Source organism: Pyrus communis, chromosome 11 (genome assembly GCF_963583255.1).
Source record: "Pyrus communis chromosome 11, drPyrComm1.1, whole genome shotgun sequence".
Classification (NCBI taxonomy): domain Eukaryota; kingdom Viridiplantae; phylum Streptophyta; class Magnoliopsida; order Rosales; family Rosaceae; genus Pyrus; species Pyrus communis.
Window position 1 is genome coordinate 19,874,417 of NC_084813.1, and position 22,285 is coordinate 19,896,701.

The 22,285-nt window shown below is 33.8% G+C and overlaps 2 protein-coding genes across 2 annotated transcripts; one reads left to right on the forward strand and one right to left on the reverse strand.

Annotated features, from left to right (window-relative positions):
- The first annotated feature begins 8,909 nt into the window (after positions 1-8,909).
- LOC137707836 (probable tyrosine-protein phosphatase DSP4) lies at positions 8,910-12,309 on the forward strand. Its single transcript, XM_068446760.1, has 5 exons — positions 8,910-9,239; positions 9,556-9,649; positions 11,541-11,598; positions 11,693-11,736; positions 11,839-12,309. Exons 1-5 carry the CDS (start codon positions 8,971-8,973, stop codon positions 12,022-12,024), a joined length of 651 nt encoding a protein of 216 aa, XP_068302861.1. The 5' UTR covers positions 8,910-8,970; the 3' UTR covers positions 12,025-12,309.
- A 4,882-nt stretch (positions 12,310-17,191) lies between these two features.
- Positions 17,192-18,859, reverse strand: LOC137707776 (1-aminocyclopropane-1-carboxylate oxidase-like). The gene is made up of 4 exons (XM_068446693.1): positions 18,687-18,859; positions 18,338-18,564; positions 17,831-18,164; positions 17,192-17,712 (listed from the first exon to the last, which is right to left on the reverse strand). Exons 1-4 carry the CDS (start codon positions 18,789-18,791, stop codon positions 17,410-17,412), a joined length of 969 nt encoding a protein of 322 aa, XP_068302794.1. The 5' UTR covers positions 18,792-18,859; the 3' UTR covers positions 17,192-17,409.
- Between the last annotated feature and the right edge of the window lie 3,426 nt (positions 18,860-22,285).

Below are 22,285 nucleotides of genomic sequence, written 5' to 3' on the forward strand. Positions count from 1 at the left end.
AGATGCATAAATTGCAAAACAAAATTACATGTAGATTATAAAGTATTAGAAAATATTTAAAACATGGGGAACAAACATATAATGAGTACTCATCCAAGTATTTGACAAGTCTCTTACATTTTATTGAAAAAATAAAATGGAAAATGAAAGTTATCAATTTTCTATTGATGTGAGAGTTGCAATTTAGAAAGGTGCCTAGGCGGGTCTTGGGTGGCCTAGGCAGGTAGCGGGTCTAAGCGCACTTTCTAAATTTTCAAATGCTTGGAGGCTAATCAGAAGGGGGTGGCCAGTCGCCTAACATCTAGGCGACCCTAGGCAGAGATTTTTAAAACAGTGTATGCATGTGAGGTGTTAGTTGGGAGTCCTAGAAACAACGGCAACTACACGAGAAGTTAACACTCATAAGTCCATGATGGATTCCTGCAAGAAAATATCTTTCATAAGTTCGATGCTTAAACTCAAATATTTATAAGCGGAAGAGTAATGCTAGGATCCGAAGGAAACTACATTTTCTTTAGTGAAAATATTTGCAACAAAAGCAGTCCCATAAAATCTTTAAATTATATCCAAATAGTAGTATCAAGAAATTTCGTAATGATATTTAAGAACGACATGATTATGTCGATAATGAATCTCATATAGATGGGAGAAAGGACGAGTTATAAGGACTTATAAGTAAGTTGAACTACTCCTCATATTACCAAATGGTTTTATAGTGAAAACTCAACTTTTTTCACGCTATCAGAGCATGTTGGCCTTGCAAAGACTTATAAGAAGTTGAGCTACTCCCCAAATTACCGATTGATTTTATGATGGAACCCAACTATCTTTAAATCAAACCTAAAACGTTAGCATTATGGCATTATGCTTAGGTTGGAAATATGAGGAGTCTGTCCTTATGCTACTTATTGGGTGAATTTTTAGGGTTGGTCCTAGATGCATGGTTTCTGAATAATTCCATGTAAAAACTATTCGTGGTTTGTGAGGAATTTGACAAACCAATCAAGTTTGCAATGGGCCCCTGCCAGTGTCAACAATCCAAGACCAAGGATCTGTGTAGGCTGTCTTCCAAGGTGGGCCTGATAGAAACAATAATCGGGAAAGAGATTTTCTTCGGATCTCTTCTACCAAAATCACCGGATTAAATGATCCGAACCTTTGAAATTTCATCTAACGGTAAAAAATTATTATAGTTTTTAAGGGATCAAAACAGGTGGGCTGTTGGATGAAATTTCAAAGGCTCGGATCACTTGATCCGATGACCTTGGTGAAAGAGATCCAGAGAGAATCTCTTTCCACAATAATTAGGCAATAATTTCATGAGCTTTACTCAATCGCACATTTTTTTTACATGTGAACGGTTGAGATTTGATCAAAAAGTTTAATTAGTTAAATCTCAATCGTTCATTCATGAATAAAAATGTATGCAAGAGAATTTCCATTGATTTTCATCTTATTGAAAATTGAATTGAAATTATCAAGAATTTGTTCCTATGATGTTTAATTTGCACTTGATAGTTGATACAATACGCAACTAATGAGGTTCTAATAGACACTTGAATTGCCTTGAGAACTTGACTTTCACACAAGATTCTTTCCACATGGATTCCAAATCTAAATTGACAGTTTTTCAACATATAAAAAAAAAAAAAAAAAAAAATTTCAGAGAGAGTAATTAAAAATATTCTCCATCCAACCAAATGTTGTTGCTTGTGCTTCTTATCCGCAAACAAGTCAATACTTGATCGGCGAAGTAATACACAAATAGTCAAGACTCAAAAGTCACCTGTCACATTTCTCACGAAACCACCCAAACCCTCCAATTATTGCTTGCTTCAGAAGATAATGTAGCCACAACCCCATTTTTCCCATGGTCAACCTATCCAGCTTGGCGTCCGTACAAGTAACACAAATTCTCCATTTGAAAGCATGGGTGGGCAGAGATGCCATACGCAACCATGCATGCATTTACGTAATTTTCTGTATTATATGAACTTGTAATGCATGTATTAAAATTAGGGTTGGCTTGATTGAGAGGACTAGCATGCTGAGAAAATAAGGACATGTTCGAGTTTAGACAAACACGCATTATTTGTTTCTTGTCATAGTTTAGGTCTCCATTTACGTGTATTGTTCAAAGTTCAAACAGATTGTGATTCGTTTAACAAGCACAAGATTCGTGTCTTGCGGTTCGAACTATGAAGCAGGAAGGTAGTTCCCATACATAATCTTCTTTGGTGCATACGATGCAAATTAAACCCTAAACCCTAGCACTCAACGTGCGTTATTCGTTTGGACTTTGATTTGTTATGTTGTTAACCAATCAATTTGATGCATAATATGCAAATGCAACTTGAAGTCTACTTGATTGATAATTTGATGCCTTGTTATGAGGAAATGAAGTGTAGTCTCGAACCAGAAAATTAAGAGGCATTGGGTGTCCTTATAAGGAGTTGAGTTATTATTCTATTGCTAGTTAGTGTTATGATGATATCAAAGCATGTTGGTTCACGTAAATACAATCCTAATAGCCACAAGTGTAGGCCATTCATGAGGCGTGTGAGGATGTGGAGTGTTGTTGCATACCGAAAAAGTAAGAGACTTTGCATGCTCTTATAAAGGAGAAAGTTTTAGGTCTAGAAGCCAAACCTCCTCATTCGTCTGGCCCTTGACACAAATAACATTACACACCCCACCACCTCTTGATTTGTTAGGCTAACCGGGCCAACAATTTGGTCCTAACCCCTCACATGTCCCTAATTTGGCTTCCCCACACAAGATCACCTCTCCTCATACAGAGTTGAATTACACCACATATATATTATCAACAGTCAGTGAATTGGGTGACAGAATAATGGTTAATTTGTTTTATGAAGCAATGAATTATACTTCGTGTAATTTGGTGGCTAGCTAGCTACCTATTGAAAATAATTGAATCTTAAATGTCAAACAAAGCTTTGATGTTTGGAGCTAATTCAATCTATTTTATTGACTCTGTAAACGATAGCGACGGAAGGAAATGTAACATTTTCTTAATTATCGGGAGAGGTCCAGCTAGCTAGCAATATTTGAGAACGGAAAATTTTAGGAAAACCAATTTTTTAGACCATCTTTTATATAACATATGATGTGGTTGTTGATGGTTGGATTTTTTTTTTTTTTAATAATTTAAAGAATAGGTTCAACTATCAACCGTTATATAATGTGGTCTACAAAAGATAGTCTAAAAATTTGTTCTCTAAAATAAACTAAAATTAACAAAGATGGTTTTGGACGATCAATATTATTGTAGACGTTAGACCTAATTTGAAGGGCAACTATTATTTGTGGACATAATTATACCAACAGATTGGCCAGAGCAAAAGCTCAAATGCACTAATCACATTAAACAAGTTATTTATGCTAGTGCCAAAACCGACCTAAAAGTTAGAATGTTTCGTAACGATACCGTCCAATATAAACCAGCCAAATTTAAGTTGCACGTATGGGAGGGTCCAAGATTAAAAGGACCATTAGCGCTAACCAACAATTAAATTTGGATTTCATGCTCATAGTTTTATACAAAGTGATAATGGCACTAGTCAAGAGTCAAATATAAAATCTCAAGTGCATGATTCTCTTATAGATTTGTGGTTACATGTTTATGCATATAGTTATCTTTCTATTACAAACTCTAAATTTCAAAACGGCGTCGTACATATAAATGCAATTTTTTTTATACAAGCAATAGTGATATCAAGGGCGGGAGGAATCGAAATCAAGACTTCAAGTACAAGAATAAATGATTTTAACTAGCTTAAGTTATAAGCACCTTGCAATATAAACACAGTACTATAGGAAAATATAAGAGTGACTTATCAAACTTATCAAGGATGCATGACTTATAAAGGAGTTTACTAACTTTGGAGAAAAACTTAAAGTAATATGATGTTTACTTGGAAAGATTGACAACATCTATCGCTTTGTTGTACCTTATCCTTGGTGGAAAGTGGAAACATAACATCGATGATCCGAAGGGCATTTGCTTCTTTCAATAGTCTTGACAATTCATCCTGGATCATGCTGGCTGAGCACGCAACGCATCTTTCTTCGAAAACGATGGGGTGGATTAAAATCATTGTATATTTATTATGGAAAAATTAAAATCCGGTCCTTAGTTATTCATTGACTAAAATATTATTAATTTTTAGATTTTGATTCAAGTTCTTAGCATTAATGTAATGATGAATTCACATGTCAATGACATAATTTTCTAAAATAAAAATTAATAATTGATTTAGAATTTTAATACTCACACCTTTATTAAACTCCTAAAATATATAAATTTGTTATATGTAAAATGTACAATTTTTTTTTATATAAAATCTATTCAAATTTTTTTTCTAATCCATTTTTAAACTTATATGGGTATATTTTTTTTTCTTTGATTTGAGAATGTATCTATGTCAAGTTTAATCGAAAAACTTTACTAATATTATTAAGCTTAATTTTATTTTATTTTTTTTGTGATTTTGAAGAATGTACCCGTGTGTGTGTGTGTACCCACGTGCGTGTGTGTATATACACACACAATAGTATAATTTATATTTAATATTTTTCACACAAATTATGATTTTTTATTTAAAATTTCATTAATATAAACAACTATAAATTTCAATTTTTAATTTAAAAAAAATATAGTAACATACATAGAAATAAATTATCACATTAATTTCTTGGACTTCGATAAAAAATTAAAAATCAGTAAGATTTCAATAAAAGAATATTCATAATTAAGAATTGCATCCAAAGTCTTCCATTTATTTTACGTAAGTAAGTTTGTGGAGCCGAAAGAGGTTGGAAATATATCCACAAAAACTCTTCCGATGATCAGTGATCACTCATGCATGCTACTAATTAAGGGTGTGATAACCATAATCAATTATATACATGTACCCTATTGGTCTGGTGGGATATGTCATCTTCATTGATTTCCACGTCATGTCATAGTCATATTTTTTGGAGGGGCTAACTTATTAGGGAGAAGGTCTTGGGTGCTGTACCTGTAGGTGGCGGGCGATAGGGGTGGAGTCATTATATGTGATGGTGGTGGGTGGTGGCCATGGGAGGGTGTTTTGTGTCTATCCGCATAGATACGTGGTTTGGGTGTGATAGAATGTTATTTAGGTAAAGTTGTGGATCAAATACTCTCATAATTAGAAGCGATGGTTAAGTTGAAGACAATATCAGAGCAATTTGCATTATTAAAAAAAAGCTAAAATGTCATAACCTCTAACATGTAGTAGTAATATTCTAGTAATAAAAGAGTGATCGAGGATAGTAGACTCATGCCTTTGTGTGCTATTGTGTATCCTTAGACTATGTTTGTGTTTCTGATTGCTTTTAGAAAGTTAAAACACTTTATGACTGCATTTGATATTTTAGTTAGAAGTGATTATTGGTTGTATAAGTATATTTTGGAGAATTACATGTCATGTACTAAAAAAACACTTCCAAGTGAATTTTTAATAAAAAAATTCAACGTGTTATAATGAAATGCTTTTATCAAAACACTTATGAACATATAAATATTTCTTACATAATCAGTTCCAAACAAGCTCTTAATCTTAAAACTCAAAGAATTCATCAAGATTTTCAGTTTATACATGCTTACATGTAGTTATTTGGTCTAGTCGAATGAGATATCGTCATTTGCTAGACTACTTGATCCATGACTCCTTCGTATATTCATGCCCCTATTATTTGATCCAAATTAAAGTTAAGCAATTTTTTTTTTTTTTTACATGATTAACTTTTAAATTCACAAAAACTCAGTCCAATGTCAGTAATGATCAAATACATAGAAACCCCCTTGAATAATTCAGTTAAAATGCTCCAAAAGCCTCAAACCATGTGAAGTTCTAAACGTCATCAATTAACCCATTTTACCAAAACTAGTCGAGTATCTAATAGCTTAATTACTTAAATCAACACCCAACCTATAAGAAAATATGATTAATCAAGATTCTAAACGTCATCTTAGAATCCATATACTCACCATATACTGTCTTACCGCGTAACATTGTCAACGTAATAACTATCATCACGACTCAACAAGGATTATAATTTGAATAGATTAAGAGCTAATTTGGAGTTGTATAATTTTTTTTAAAAGCAGCTTCTTAAAAAAGTTGGAGCAAAAATTGTGTCTGGTAAAAGAAAAAAAGAAAGTGTTTTTTCAAAATCATGGCCCTAAAATAGAAGCAACTCTAACTATACTTCTCAAAAAAGTGTTTATCTCATAAGAGGCAGATGAATGGTAAATTTTAATGAAACTTTCATATTAACAATGCTACCTTTTTCGCCCCAAAAAAATGTAAAAAAATAAAAATAGAAAACGGTTAGAATTATGACCGTTGGCCACGTGTCCAAATCTGGGTTGTTGGATTTGAATTTTTTCAAATCCAAATGTCCATATTAATTAATTTAATAAAAAAATATTAAAAATGGTTTAAAAATACAGATTTTTTTTTTCTATAAATACCTAACCATCAGCTTTCAACTTACACCACATTTCAATATTTTCAACATTTTCAACCAAAGCTTTCATATACAGTTTTGTGAAAAAAAATGGCTACGTGGAAGCTTATCGAAATATTGGCTAAATTATTGTAAACAGATAGTGACATATGACCCGTCAGGATTGGTTGAAAATCTTATCGGAAATCTATCCACAAATAGTACTTTCGGATAATGACACATAGCGTGATAAGATTGGTTAAAAATCCTATCTAAAATTAAAACTAACTTTTTTTTTAATTATTTTGCAAAAAAAAAAAAAAAAAATTATTATTTTAATAGGCTAGGTACCAGCGCATTTTTTAAAGGTGAAGATGCATTTGTGCTAGGTCATTTTTTAGACTTTGTGTTAGTGCGTTTTTTACGGTTGAAGATGCATTTGACCAATTATTATTTATTAAAATCAATCACTATTTATTTGAGTGAACTAAATAGACTGAATACCAACACATTTTTAAAGATGGACTTGCTCTTATAAAGCCACGTCGAAGACCTAGCAAGGCAGCCAAGTCAGCAATGAGTAATCACTCAGAGAACGCGAGCGAGCCCTTCAGGTTCAATTTTATTATATATATATATATATATATATATATATATATATATATATATATTTTTTTTTTTTTTTTTTTTTTTTCTGGTGGTGGGATATTACAGAAGCCGACGAGATAAAGGACGTGGCGCGCGGCCTCGCATTCCCAAAGGCACTATAATACAAAGACGCCACCTTCTTGTCTCTCACTCATGGCAGTAAGCATATTCCACAGAATGTACCATTTCCATGCCCTTTTTTTTTCTTTCTCAATAAGATATTAAAATATTCAAAGTGGCAAAAGCCTTTTTGTTCTTCTGAGTTTGTGAGGAGGAGGTTGATGCTTCAATTGGATCATCATTTGGAATATTAAACAAGTCATTAGAATCATTATGATTGGAGGTATATTGTATAATTATGCAAGGAAATGCCCAATTTGGAGTGATCAATAAAATTAATCATATAGTTAAAGACGTTATGAAGAATTATGTTTCGTTGTACTTCATGTATACTGTCCTAAAATTAACAAAATAATCAATCTACATCAACAAAAACAATTTCATTCGTGCACGTAAATCAATAAGCAAAGTTGAATACTCGGCGTGTAAGACTATTCAAATCACATTTGTTAATTGCTTTGTTGAGATATTACATATCAAGTATGCAAACTTTTTTAAATGAAAGGTTGAATTATTTTCTCATAATTTATTTTATTTTATTCGTTCACACACAGAATAAAAAAGAAAGACAAATTTTATACCAAATTACAAATTCAGTAAAATAAATTTCCAGCGGCCGATTCTTCTTTGATGCGATCACATCAATAATTGACTATCTACTCAATAATTAAGATGTTCATAACAAAAGGAAGAAAATAATTGCATTTATGTGGAAAAAGAGAAAATTAAGGTTGTTACGCGCCCTTTCCATGAGTGGCACCCAAATACGATGTCACACTCCGACTTTATGATCGGCAAGAAATTAACTCGGTGTACGGTGCACGGTGCACGAACAAAAAATAAAATAAAAACAAGAATGATAGAAATACGAAGTTAAAAAATGAACTTTACTTTTGTAAGGATAACTCTCGAAATCTTGCAAGTGTACAAAAAGATAATAAATCCCCCACTCTTTGACTCAAAATATTTGTACTCAGTGCTGTCTATTTATTTATCATTAGTAGATAAATTTAAATTGTTAAATTTATGTTTAATTTTGATATTTTGATCATAGATAGACATAAACGTAAAAAATTTAAATATAAAATTAGCAATAAATAAGGTGATCAGCATTACTACTATTTAAAAATTGGGAATTTTAACGAAAAACTATCGGTACTATTTACTTTAACAAAAAACCATATTTTTACATTAAAAAGTCAATCATAATACTATTCTCTTTACCCGTTATTTTATCATTTTAGTTAAAATTTAAAGTTTTCAAATTATTTTCATTAATTTTTCTTTAAAAATAACGAGAAAAAGTACACCCGTTTCTTGCTCGTCTACGCCACCTGACTTTCTCTCTTCTTTCCTTTTCTGATCCATTTTTAAACTGTCTTTCACCAAAAAAAAAAAAAAAAAAAAAAAGAAAGTTTTAACGAAAAGTTCACAGTATTGTTCACTTTAACGAAAAATCACATTTTTACACTAAAAAATCAATCAAACTACTATTCACTTTACCGTTTATTTTGTCGTTATTATTAAAATTTAAAATTTTTAAACATTTTTCATTAGTTCCTTGAAAAAAAAAAAAAAAAAATGGAATGGGCAAGAGGCTATAAGGAATATCCGAAACGATCCCCAAAAGCCCCGACTTCTCCCTTTATAAAAACGACGCTTCTGTCTCTCCTCGTCAGTCGTCTGCTCTTTTGATAAGCTGACATGAAACTGGAGCTCAATAATCTTCATCATCCGGAGGATCAAGAGACCGACAGCGAGAGCGAGATGTGCAGAACAATCGAAGTTGTCGCCGGAAGCGGAGGCGTCCAGCTCTCTCCGGCGAAGAAGACCTCCGGCGCTGACGACTGCGCCGACGACCTCTTCATTCCGCCGCTCAACTTCTCCTTGGTCGATAACGGCATTTTCAGGTCGGGCTTCCCGGAGCCCGCCAACTTCTCCTTCCTCCACACTCTAGGCCTCCGCTCCATCATGTAAGCAAATTCGTTTACTGCTCATATACATGTGTGTGTGTGTGTATATGCGTGTGTAAGTGTTTGATTAATTTCATTTCTGGAAAAAAAAAAAAACCAAAGAAAGATTATTGTGATTAATTTAAAGTGTTATATGTATATTTTTTTATTTAATAATTGTCGTCTATGAAATTTAAACTCAGAACATACTCTAGTAAAGCGGAGTCTGTCGCCGTTACACCAAATTTTCATGTGCAATTGAAGTGTTCGAAATTTTTGTTTAATTTTTGGATTTGAATTATGTAATCCTAATGTGCTTATGTACACATGTATGTAGATGTTTGTGTCCGGAGCCGTATCCAGAGCCGAATACGGAGTTTTTAAAGTCCAACGGGATTAAGCTTTTTCAGTTTGGAATTGAAGGCTACAAGGTATGTGTATTGCTCAATTCGACTGGATCTCGTTAGGCTTATGTTTAATTTTCTACTTAAATTGATCATCGTAAATGGACCGTCTTTAATCTAAACTATCGGGAGGAAGATTTGTACTTGGTACCTGTAGTAAGAGATAAGAAAAGTGATTGGATTGTTCATTAATGAAGTAGGGTTCGGAGACTTGTGAGTTGCCTGATTTTCGGGGTACATATACGTGTGTGTATATTTACTGAATAAATCAATCAAGTAGTACATAATTACTTATATGGTGACCGACGAATGCGTGGTCACTCACCCATAAATTTGATATCAAGGATGAAGAATAAATAAATGTGTTCTTAAAGTTTTATCTCAGCCCTTGATATCAAATCTAGCAATAGGTGACCATAAATCCTTGGTCACCAAGTGACAAAGAGAATGAGGCTCGTACAATCGTACGTATGTTCCTCATGTTTAACTAATACTCCATTATCCTCATCAAGATGCTTTGTTAGTTGAGTCATAATGGCCATTTGTTGTGGATGCCCTTCTTGTTGTTCCTTTTATCTGATAACTTCAATAATTATTATAAGAAATTTTAGCTAAAATGGTTTTTGAGATTGACACAACTTCTCATTTTTATCTTGAGATTTGAAATCAATAGAAGAGATCCCTGAATTTATCACCGTTAATTATTTTGGTTTTTTCGTGAAAAAAATCTATTAAATAAAGACTAAAATGACAAAAACAACATCAATGTAATAAACAATGGGCCAAACTGATTTGACAAAAAGTAAGGCTATTTTGTCATTTTTTTCTTTATTTAAATGAGATTTTTCACGAAATAACCAAAGCAGTTGACAGTGGAAAAACTTAGGACCAGTTATATCGATTTTAAATCTCAAGGACCAAGTGAGGAGTTATACTAATCTCAGTGACTATTTTGGCTAAAAAACTTATATATATCATGACATAATTTTGTTAATAACGATTTTTTTTTTTTTTTTTAATAAATTTGTGTGGGGTATTGCTTGTTGGTTTTGGTTTTGGATGGGATGACAGTTATTTTGTCCTGGCATATATCTAACTAGAGGGCCACGAGTTTCTGTCACATATACTGAAACACTCTGTCATGGAATCCTACCTTATGTTTGTGGGATGTACACTAATCACATGAGTTTATTCTTTCCATTGTTTAATGGATGAATTATCTAAACTGATTAATGTTGTGTCCCTTTTTGGTACTGAAGGAAACATGTGATGCGTATTTCGTCAAGAGAAATGATATTCGCATTCTCTTTTATCCCCTTGCACTTCCTCTTGTTTTTAGCCATAGGATTGAATAATCAATGGGAAATCAACGGATAGAAATGAGCTGGGGAGTGAATGAGGAGAACATGGGAGGGTGAAAATCATTTCCTTTCGTTGATACCGTCTGTTGACGCAGAACTGTTCTAATGAACTTCTGTATCAGATATATCTTACAGTTCTAAGTGCAAGAAGCTTTGCAGAAACCGTATCGGAACACTAGATTGATTTTATCTCATCCCAATTGTTTTAATTCAAGCATGCTTACTTTGAGTATCATTCTGTGAGGTGAAGTTTAAAATGCACGCTGGACAATTTTTTCAAATGGTTTCTAGGATGAGTGTTCTAAGACATCTTCGGGAGTTTGTGTTTTTGCCAATGTAGTTACAATAAATCATCGGGATGTATGAAAGTACTTGTCACTCTAGGAGTTGGTACCATCTCACCCTAGGACAGTGGATCGGATTGGCGTGCAGTAATTTTATACACCGATTTAGGATCAGTTTTCCTTTATTTCTGGGAAACAATGATAGAGTTCCTTATTAACATGAATTATCCAACAATATACGAACTGATCTTCAAAATTGAATTGTGCATTCAGGAGCCTTTTGTAAACATCCCGGATGATACAATCCGTGAAGCGCTGAAAGTTGTCCTCGGTACGACACAGAATTAACAATGTTTCACTTAATTTCTTACTGAACCGGAATTACAGCACTGTGGCTTACATTAGTTTACTTGTCCGCAATGCAGATGTAAGGAATCACCCTGTCTTAATTCATTGTAAACGAGGGAAGGTATGTAGACTACTGGATTCTTATATGTTCACACCCTGATTTTGAGTAATCAATGGCATTATACGCTGTAGATGGTTGCTTACTTTGGTCGTATTTTTTCAGCATCGAACGGGTTGTCTGGTAGGGTGTTTGAGAAAATTGCAGAGATGGTGCCTCACGTCTGTTTTTGACGAATACCAGCGGTTTGCAGCTGCGAAAGCGAGAGTTGCGGATCAGAGGTTTATGGAGATGTTTGATGTTTCAAGTTTGAAACATCTGCCGATAACATTTTCATGTTCCAAGAGGTAAAGTCGCCCCGTATTATTGAACGGCTTTTGCTTCTTTTAGTCGAAGAAGAGAATCAATCGTAGGTCCGAATCTCCTAGCTACTATGGAATAAATAAAATAGGGAAAGGTGATGAGTTCCTGGTATGCATTTCAGCGGAAAAGGAATTTTTTCTTCATTTTTCCTTGAATTCAATATAATAAGCATCCTTATATAAAATATCACTTTCACTTTGTGTGCTTTGAGACTCAACTTTTTCGTGATCTTTTCTTCTGCTGTGTTTTTGGTATATTTATTCAACAATTTATGGCAGCAGATGCATCCGGATTTCTTCTTGAAAACTTGTAGTTAGCTCGATTAGAGTTTTAAGTTGACATCGAATACGTCTTGCCAATGCAAATCAAGATTTCCGTTTTAATTTCTCCTCTCGAGCTGTTCTTGCGAATGATTAGAACTAAAATCTTTTAACAAAACAATGTATGCGTATTCATGTTCTGTTATCCGGCAACTTACTTGATTGATCTTTAACTTTAAAGTTGTTATTAGTAAAAACATTTGTATAAAACACAGTGCCTACATTAGGGCTCCTTTTAAAATGATTGAATGCATATTTTATGAAAGAGTTTTTAGAATCAATCATTGGTAAAAATGCGAGGAAATCCTAGAAAAGCATTTCAAATGCTTTTGTAACTCAAAAACGGTTTCAGTCATTTTAAAAGCACATCCAAACGAGTTAGTTTACTGGTGGTATGTGCAAAGATATATAGTTCAAGCAGAATAGCAACATCGACGATCAAAATAATCAAGTCCTAAAACAAATGACGAAGAAGATCGAGGATGGAACAAGTCTTGTTTCAAGTTTTTTTTACTCAGAATGTAAAGTAAATAAAACATGTTAAGAAAGGGAAAAAGTTACAAACAAAATCTTCTCACACAGTTAAAATTACGAAAGTTCGCCTCATTAGGTGCATTTGTGGGGGAAGAGTGACATCCACAAACACATCAACCAGCCACACAATAGATATGATGAAACCAGATGTTTCGAAACATACAAGCAAGCTTATGAATATTATACTCACATTAACAATATATCAATAAGGATCTCTGAGTCTCCCTCCACCTTCAAGTAAATGCAAATGAATCCCCTTGAAAGTGCTTTTAGATTGTCAACTAGGGCTTGTCCTTAAGCAACAAAAGTTATTTTGTTAGTGAAATAAACAAAGTCGCTTTTTTAAAAGGAATAAAAAAAAAGAAGAAGCGCTTTACTGTTGAAGGAAACTTAAAAAAAGTTCAAGTTGGCTGTTATTTTTTAAGGTTAAAGGTGCAAAAATCAAGTTTAATGACATAAAATTAGCACAAAACTTCTTCTTTATATGAATGTTTGGTTCAATAAACTTCACTTTAGACTACAAAATTATCCGAAAAGTGCCCTTTTTTATTGTTTTGCGGTGTCGATCTTTCTTAGATTCTGAATGCCTTGAGGTTTCCAACCATGATTAAAACCTAAAAAAGCAGCTTTGATTTTAAACTATATTTTTTGAGGTTCTACTTGTACTTGATACTTATTAGATTCTTGTTCCACTTCCATAAGTTGAAGCCTTTCCTATGATCTTGCTACAAATAATTGTGCCAGATGTATGGACAACAATTGAATGTTAAAGACAATCGATGATTAGCGTAAGTGAAAGCTAAATACGAAATATAATAGATTTAACAGTGTTTCGTTTTTTACAGTGTTCGTATCTTGTAAAATTATCATTAACTCGTTACGAAAGGAGAATATCACAAAACACTTTTTCTCTCCACGCCCCCGAAAGTAGTTTGAGCTGCCATCCCCGGCTTCAGTTAAGCCAAAAGCACTTACTTTAACTTTGTCACATATCCTGGAAACATTGACACAAATAAAAAGGTCTTTATGGTGTTAATTAAACTAGTTTAGCCTTAAACCAAGTGTACATCATGATACCCATTTTCCATCTTGAAAGCACCCTTCTAATTGTTTTATATTTGGCTCATGCTTCTAATCATCCCCTATTCCTGCTTTCCAAAAACTAAAGCTGCTCAGCATATGTCGGCACGGCTGCTGCCTTGTGGCCTCAGCTTCTTTCGTCTCTCTATTTTACAGGTTTTGAAGTCATATTATATTACTATAAATTAGTAGTGATTACTTTGGTTACTTCCCACAAATTAGGCGAGAGACCGTCAAATCTTAGTTGAACCAAAAACTTTGTTTAAGCTGTTGCTTTCATGGTTTCAAATCTTGGTTCCTCGGCGTGGAACTTGAGGCCATAAGCTGCATTAGTTGATATATATATATAGCTGGAATAATGAAATTAGTTCTCTCCCTTCGAAAGGAAAGTGCAGATCAACCACGGTGATTTCTTCATCGGTATCAACTTAGAGGTCAACTCAGTGGAGTCATAACATATATATTATAGACATGTTGAACTACATATCGTCATGATCCAAACAGGGCATTGGTTTATATTTTAACGTACTCTTGGTGATAATTTTCTTTTTTCAAAAGAAACTTCTCATTATGTTGAGTGTTAAAACATATATTTTTTCGTAATCTATTTTAATAACTATTGTGTTTTTATTTTAATATTTATATGGTGTTAAAGATAGACGAAAAGCATGCCATTTTAAAGGGGAATGAAACGTGTGAAGAAATGCCTGGAAAAAAATATGTGAGCAGAATGACACTGTTTGAGCTTGAAATTTTATTTCGGCCTGAATTGATTTCAATCCAGAAAGGAGGATGTGAATCTCGGCCCAGTAATGTATTATTGTTGGATGGCCGAGCCCTTGGCGGAGTAGGATCTTGAAGATCAGGGTTGGTTTCTGATGTGGTCGAGTCCTAAGTGTAGTAGGATTGCTCGAAGATTAGGATTGATCTGGATCAGGATTCGCCTTTGGGTGAAGTTGAATTAATCGCATATAAGTCTAGGTTCAGAATTGAAGTTCGAGTTGAAGAGCTAAGGTTGGGTAGTGATGGAGTTTCAGTGGGAAAGGATTTGTAAAGATAATACCAAGTGTATTCACATAATATGCTGAGAAGTTGCAATACTATCGGAACTCTACAACTTGACAATCTTGGGCATCAGGCAATTTATTCCTAATAAATACAGGAGGACTAGCAATGTAAAGGAGACCTTCAACTCAACACAAATCAACTGCTGTATGCGAAACTCTTTCACACTCTTTTGTGAAAACTAACTGATTCACTAACCATTAGCACAAATTCCGACTAAATATATGAGTTTGGGTTGGCAACCTACAAACGACGACCAACTGGATAGACGGGGTTGTCCAATGCAACCAGTGAAGGCGACTGACTAGATAGACGAGACCGAAGCGTAGAGTAAATTTGCCTTGGAAGTTTTGACCGACTGGATATATGGGTATTCTTTCTAAGCATGTGACTGGCTATTTATCTCAAGTCTCTACAGGGAAAAGTCTTTGATTCCTTACCAAAAGAGGTCACTTTATCAGCATTCTTGGCAAAGCGGGCTGTTTTATGATTGATTACTATTATATTAAGAGTTTAACACACAGATAGCCAAACCATTTTTACAATTAAGACACTCATCTCCTTTGAGTATCTTTGTCCATATAGTTTGATACCGGTTCAGCAGACCTATGTGTTTACCAATATAGTTAAGGATACTGAACATGGTGCAAAAGATTCAGAACTTCACAGTGAATTGCATAACCTTGTCTTCAAGTTTTAAAACTCAAGGGTGAGAGTGTTCCTTCCTCCGCCGAAGTCGCTTGATCCAGAAATTAGTAGCGAATTCTACCACATCACCACATTCAAGTTATTTGCCTAGTTGAGCTCGATGGCGAATTGGCATGCCCGCATCAACATTCAAGTAATTGACAAACGTGGTTAGCTCCTAATTACTCGGCCTCCATGCCACATAAATTAAAAATTTTAAGATTTATTGATACAAAAACAAAAACAAAAACCAAAATTGAAAACAAGTAGTTCTTTTCCTTTCAAGGTTTTGTTTCATACCTTCACTTGTGTCTTCTCATCCACCAATATCTTCTTTGATCCTTAATTCTCAATTTCTCCATATAGTTTTCTTCTATCTTTATACCAAAAGAATTAAATGATTATTAAATTGACCCTAAGATATTGCGAGAAACCATTGTGCTAGATGTATTTTCAAGGATTGAATGTTAAACTATATATTTGACAACGTATCAGTGTTTTACAATATTCATGTCATGTGAAATTACACTAAACTCAAATCTAACTCATTAGTTGTTTAGGAGGATATCATTCTATAGAACGCAGTTTCCCTCCATGTATCAAAATGTGTAGTGCAATTCCAGGCTTCAATAAATTCAAAAGCACTTATTTTCCATTGCAATTCTGAATCCCTAGATTGGCACTAATGGGAAGGTCTTTACCCTAAATTTTGTTTTTTTCCAGAATGATATCCATTCTAAAACTTTGTGTCTAGAGGACTGAGAAATTCAGAATGTTTAAGAGAGAGAAAGATCGAGCCATTCAAGTTTTTAAATTTTTGTGAAGTGGGTCAATGAGATGAGCTAATAGAAGCCATAAAATTGAAGCTGAGTGGTTTGGATCTTTCGCTCCGCATTTCCCGGACATAGAGATGAAGGAGTGGACCTCAATCCCTTTTTTCCCATCCTGAAAGCTCCTGTATTGTTTTATATTGTAGCTTATGATTTTAAAAATATCGTGTTCTTGCTTTTAATTAGAAAACTTTATAGCTTGAGTTCACCATGTCGGCATGGCTGCTGCCTTATCCCCTCGGCCTCTTTCATCCCTTTTCCCACTGAAATTAGAGTCCTTTTCTACGGTGAAAACTTCAACAAGTGATAAATTAACAGATTCTGCTGACTATTTAGTTAAGCACAGCTGGCTTTGAATGCTACTGCTAATGGATCTGCACATTAGATATACACTCTTAAGTCTTAGCTCCATGCGTTCTCTTTTCAGTATTGTTCTATATAAAGTTTTTTCTTCGTTGTGGTTAACTATAAATTTTAAATGCTGACGGCATGTCTGCATTTATAACTTCGCTATCGTTTATGTCGTTGATACTGCAAACGCTTATAATATCAATATGTTGTTGATGCATTATCTACAAATGCAGTTAACTACAATGTAAATGACTGGTTCTATATAAAATACAATGCAAAACAGATAATGTAATGTTTATTTAGTTACCAACAAATCTTACAGTCACTAAAGTAGTGATGACTTTGGTTACATTCTACAACGATTTCCACATTAATAATAAATAAACTTGTCTCTTTTGACAGAGATCTTGAAGTCTAGTTCAACCAAATATTTTGTTCACACACGCCCGTACTTTAAGCTAAAAACCCATTTTCCAGCAGCTTCTAGTGTAAGTACTTAATCACTCTCAAGCAGTAGTTTTAACTGGACCCAAACCAAAACTGGTCTGAACTTCCACTGCTTTCATAGCTTCAAATCTGGGTTCCTTGGCCTGGAACTTGACACCAACATAGTGCTTCATGTAGTCTTCGAACACGAATTTCGGGTACACTTGATTCTTCTCCTCTGCGTTTTTCTCCGCTAGGGTTGGTGCTGGGTAGATCACTGCATCACTGCTTGGGTTGTAGAATGAAGCTATTGACATTCTGGTTCCATCTGTTTGGGCAATCACTCTGTGCTCCACACTCTTGTATTTTCCATTGGTGATCACCTATAGGAGTTCAAGTTGTATGTTTATATATGCAAGTAAAATCGAAGAACTTTATAAAGTGCAGTTAACCGCACCGGAGATTGAAGTTGTTGAGTTAATTGGTTTAAGTTTTAATTACCTCAAGTTGGTCACCAAGGTTGATAACAAGGGAGTGGCGCATGGGAGGCACATCAACCCACTCTCCGTCCTTGAGGAGCTGGAGGCCACTGACCTTGTCATCCTGGAAGAGCAAGATGAGGCCGCCGGCATCGGTGTGGGCCCGGAGACCCTTGATCTTGTCATTGTTGGGACATGGAGGGTAGTTGCTAACCTTGGTGCCAAAAGTTGGTCCATTTGTTCCATAAAATGCCTTCTTAAGGTACCCTTGTTCCAGTCCAAGATTCTCACACAACAAGTCCAGCAGCTGCTCTGCTAATTTCTCCAGTTTCAATGCAAACTCCTTCATCACATTCCTGCACGTATAAATTACTCATCACAATTCCTCATCAGAAATCACAATTATGCCTCAAACTCGAAAACCAAGTAATTTCAGGGTAACGATAATGATTTTCCCACGCTTATATTTTATTTCCCCGACGAAGAGTATGGGGGATAAAAGGGGAGTGCTACTGTGTGATTGCTATACCTGTACTCATCCTTGAGATCTGGGACCTGAGAGATGTTGGATTGAGGAAGATGGCGCAAGTAGAAAGTGCTTTCCCAATCCATATCGTTGACTTCTGTCTGAACGGCCTCAAGGCCTTTGCTGGCCACCAACTCCTTGAACTTTTGCTCCAAACACTGCCGGTAGTGCTCTTTTGTCAGCCTCTCCACTGTGTCCAAAAACTCAGTTGGAATCCCATGACTCACCAGCTGCAGTATTTGTGAAAAACACAAAAAGTTAATTATAATCTGAAATTTTTAAGAGAAAGAAAGATGAACTGAACATATGGAAATTAAGAAGCTAATTACGAAACGTAATTAATTATGGTTACCTCAAAGAAACCCCAGTTCTCACAGGCATCTTTGATTTTCTCCATTGTAGCTTTTCTTCCCTCACCATTGAGGCTCTCCAAGTTGATAACTGGGAAGTTCTCCATTTCTCTATTTTCTCTCTCTAAACTATCTCTCTCTCTCTCTTTCTCTCTCTCTCTCGACAAGTGTTTGGTTAATTTGTTCTTGTGGAGCGGAGTTTGGTGTGTGCGCGCTATTTATAGAGCTAGCAACGACCCAAAACGTACAAAATAAAATGGTAGTAATTAAACACATGCAAATATTTGTGACGGTGGTGGAGGGTCAGGTTAATTAATTTCTACTTGAGGAATTTTTGTAAGGAAATTAATATTCTAAAAGGAAAAAGATATAAAAAAAAAAAACTCCTAAATAGGATAAACTATGTAGCCCCACCATCTTTGTTTGGACCAATCACGGGCTAAAATCATTTTGTCTTGTTGTATTTATCTTTTTTTGTGCATTATTTTCAACGCTCTCAAATAGTAGTAATGTTCATTATTTTATTTATTATCATTGAAATAGTTTAAATTTTAACATTTATGTCTATCTACTACAAAACTTTTAAAATTTAAATTTATCTAATAATGATAAATAAATTACTAAGTATTATCATCCCTTGATGATGTTGAGCGAAAATACTCTCTATTCGTTTTGCACTAACCAAATGGAAAACGTAAAAGAAAACATTCTCTCTCTCCTGTTTGAGTCTTTCAGTGACTTTGACCAACCCACCCCATGGTAGCTGGCTGGCCCACGTTTCCATTGCGTGCATGCAGATGGCCCCCACTGTAACTTTCTTTCTTTATTTTCGTCAAAACTTCCTACCCGTTTGGAGTTTGCCCTGACAATGATTTGGAAGGAAGATGCTTAGCTCTTGCTCTTGCATTTTCCAAAATTATTTCAAGTTTGATTTATTTACGTATTAAGACATGGATATTTTTTTGTGGAGCAATTTCCAGTATATATCAGAAGTTAGCTACGTAGTGTTATTACCTGTCTCAAATGATAATAGAAAAATTAGTATGTTAATTAATATTATTATTTTAATATATAAAATTATGTATGACGTGCTTTGTGTTTCAGGTAAAAAAAAGTTTCCGTATTTGGAATGTTTAGTTAATTACCATTTGGAGATATCATGAGCAGTTTAAAACAGAATGGACAGACAATGAGATGCTTACAAATTCTATATGTGGCTCTAAATCGGAATCAAAAACTTCTCACCTCGAATTAACAACCAATATTTAACAAACCAATTCTACTGACGGACGTCATGCATTCACGTGGGCTGCTTCCATGTTTAAGTTAGCATCGAAATCTAATAGAATTTTCTTGGATCGTATAGTTTTAACTTTTAAAAATAACAATGTGCCAATCTAATATATATATCCTGCATTAACCATGAAATCGGCTAGAGTATGTTAAGTAGGTTTCCATAATGTTTGTACGGTAAAAATATGTAAGTAGGTTTTTAATTGAGGGAACACAAGCATTATTCATTTTATAATCGGAGTCATTCAATTTTTTTAATCTTCATTTGGAAATCATCTTTGTACAAAATCATTCTAATTAGAGATCATTTAGTCATTCAAACATGTGGAACAAATCAATGGTGTGAATACTAAGTAAATATTCATGATGAACTATCTATTTATTTGATACATTTAGATGACTAAACAATCTCAAATTCAAATGATATATATAAGGATGACCTTCAAATGAATATTAATAAAAAAAAATAACAATTTTCATTATGAAATACACACACACACACACACACACACACACGATAAAGATATGTTAGATTCCTCCCATATATTCTTAAAAGGCTTTTTATATTAGCATCCCACAAAATGTTGAATGCGCCACAAATTAAAATTTAATATTAAATGATTTATTTATCTTACTATGCAATGACAATTTTGACCTTATTAGGTTTAAAAAAAAAAAATTTCTAAATACGCTCCAAATCATTTTTAACGTATTATGTATCTTCTTCAACTATCAAAATCTCTCCGACCCTCCATTGTTGAACAAAACCCTAACAAATGAAACTACAAACATGTTGATTGAGAAATTATTTTTGACGAATGAAACACGAAATCGATTTTTCGGAAGCTTCAAATGAGGTAAGACTTCATATTTTTTATTGTTTTAGTGACATCGATAATTATTTAATCTTACTTTTGTTGCATTATTCAAGTTTCTATGTTTGTATTCATCTTTTAGGGATCACAAGGATTACATGAAGAATTAAACATCTAAAATTACCAACGAATATTAAAAACAGACGACATGGGTTTTAATGGTGGAATTGAAAACAACCCACATATGCTTTAAATCCAAGGTAGCATCTTTTGTCAAAATTCCAGTCGGCATTTTTTGTTCAAATTAAAAGCTTTATAAGATTTGAGAAATGTGGGGTGTATAGAAAATATAGGGTGCATGTAGAAAATGTAAGGTGTATATTGAGAATGTGAGGTGTGAGGGTATTATGGGGAAGTATGTGGGGTGTATTAAGATAATTTTTCATTGAAAAAGCAAATGTGGAGTGTATTAAGTATGTGGGGTTTATTCAATAATTTGTTGGGTGTTAATATAATAAGTCTTCTTAAAAAATTATATTAATTTATCAGGTTTTATCTTCAGATTTAATGGATTAAATTTTGATTTAATTTGAGGAAATTACATATGATCTTGGATGCCTTTAAAAGGCTACTCCACCAACACACCCGCAATATACACCAGCATTATATTCTTCATACTTTCTTCTATTATTTTTGCGCAACGATTGTGTGACTTAGAGACATATATGAATATATAAACTTATAAAAGTACCTTCAAAGAAGATGTTAAAAAATCCATATTAGAAATACCAGTAAAAATACAACAAGATGGTTTTCCAACTAAAATGTCAATTCTTATGTGGTATGACGTGGATTGCCAGCAAATGTAGTTGCTGTGAAACAAAATTTTAACAAAGATCAAAGTGCCATATAAGCTTTCAAATTTAAATTTTATGTTTAAAACTTGACATCTCATTTGAAGATATTCTAACTTAAATAGTTAATTAATAAAAACTTTTATTTTGTAATTAATATTCCGTGTTCAAATCCACCTCCTCAATGACATAAGGACATTACAGATCATTCCTCATAATTCATCCGCCCAAGATGAGAAAAGGGCAAGAGGTGTACAAGGATAATCGATTGTATATTAATGTTGTTAATTAATTATGTCAGTTACTTGCTTTTTTGGACGAATATTGGGGAGAAAACCACTAGATTTAGTTCACATTATTCTTCATTAGAATTTTGACGTCAAAAACTTTCGGCTCATCATTGAACTAAGAAAATTGATGAGTTTGATGTAAAGATGACTCAAAGTGCAAATTAAATACCAATTCCTTGGGGTTTTTATTGATTTTTGAATGTCTATATTTTGTATTATATGAAACCAAGTACAAGGAAAGCTCATATAAATGAGCGGAAGAAAAGAAAAGAAACAGAAGCCGAAAACAAGGAAAAGCAAAGCAGAAAGAAAGGAAAAGCAAAGCAGAAAACATGGAAAAGTAAAGCAG

Coding starts and splice junctions, on each gene's coding strand:
- LOC137707836 (XM_068446760.1), top strand. CDS start 8,971: ATGAAACTGGAGCTCAATAATCTTCATCATCCGGAGGATCAAGAGACC. Junction 9,240..9,555: donor CTAGGCCTCCGCTCCATCAT/GTAAGCAAATTC, acceptor ACATGTATGTAG/ATGTTTGTGTCCGGAGCCGT. Junction 11,737..11,838: donor TTCATTGTAAACGAGGGAAG/GTATGTAGACTA, acceptor GTATTTTTTCAG/CATCGAACGGGTTGTCTGGT.
- LOC137707776 (XM_068446693.1), bottom strand. CDS start 18,791: ATGGAGAACTTCCCAGTTATCAACTTGGAGAGCCTCAATGGTGAGGGA. Junction 18,565..18,686: donor AGAACTGGGGTTTCTTTGAG/GTAACCATAATT, acceptor CAAATACTGCAG/CTGGTGAGTCATGGGATTCC. Junction 18,165..18,337: donor GATCTCAAGGATGAGTACAG/GTATAGCAATCA, acceptor TTATACGTGCAG/GAATGTGATGAAGGAGTTTG.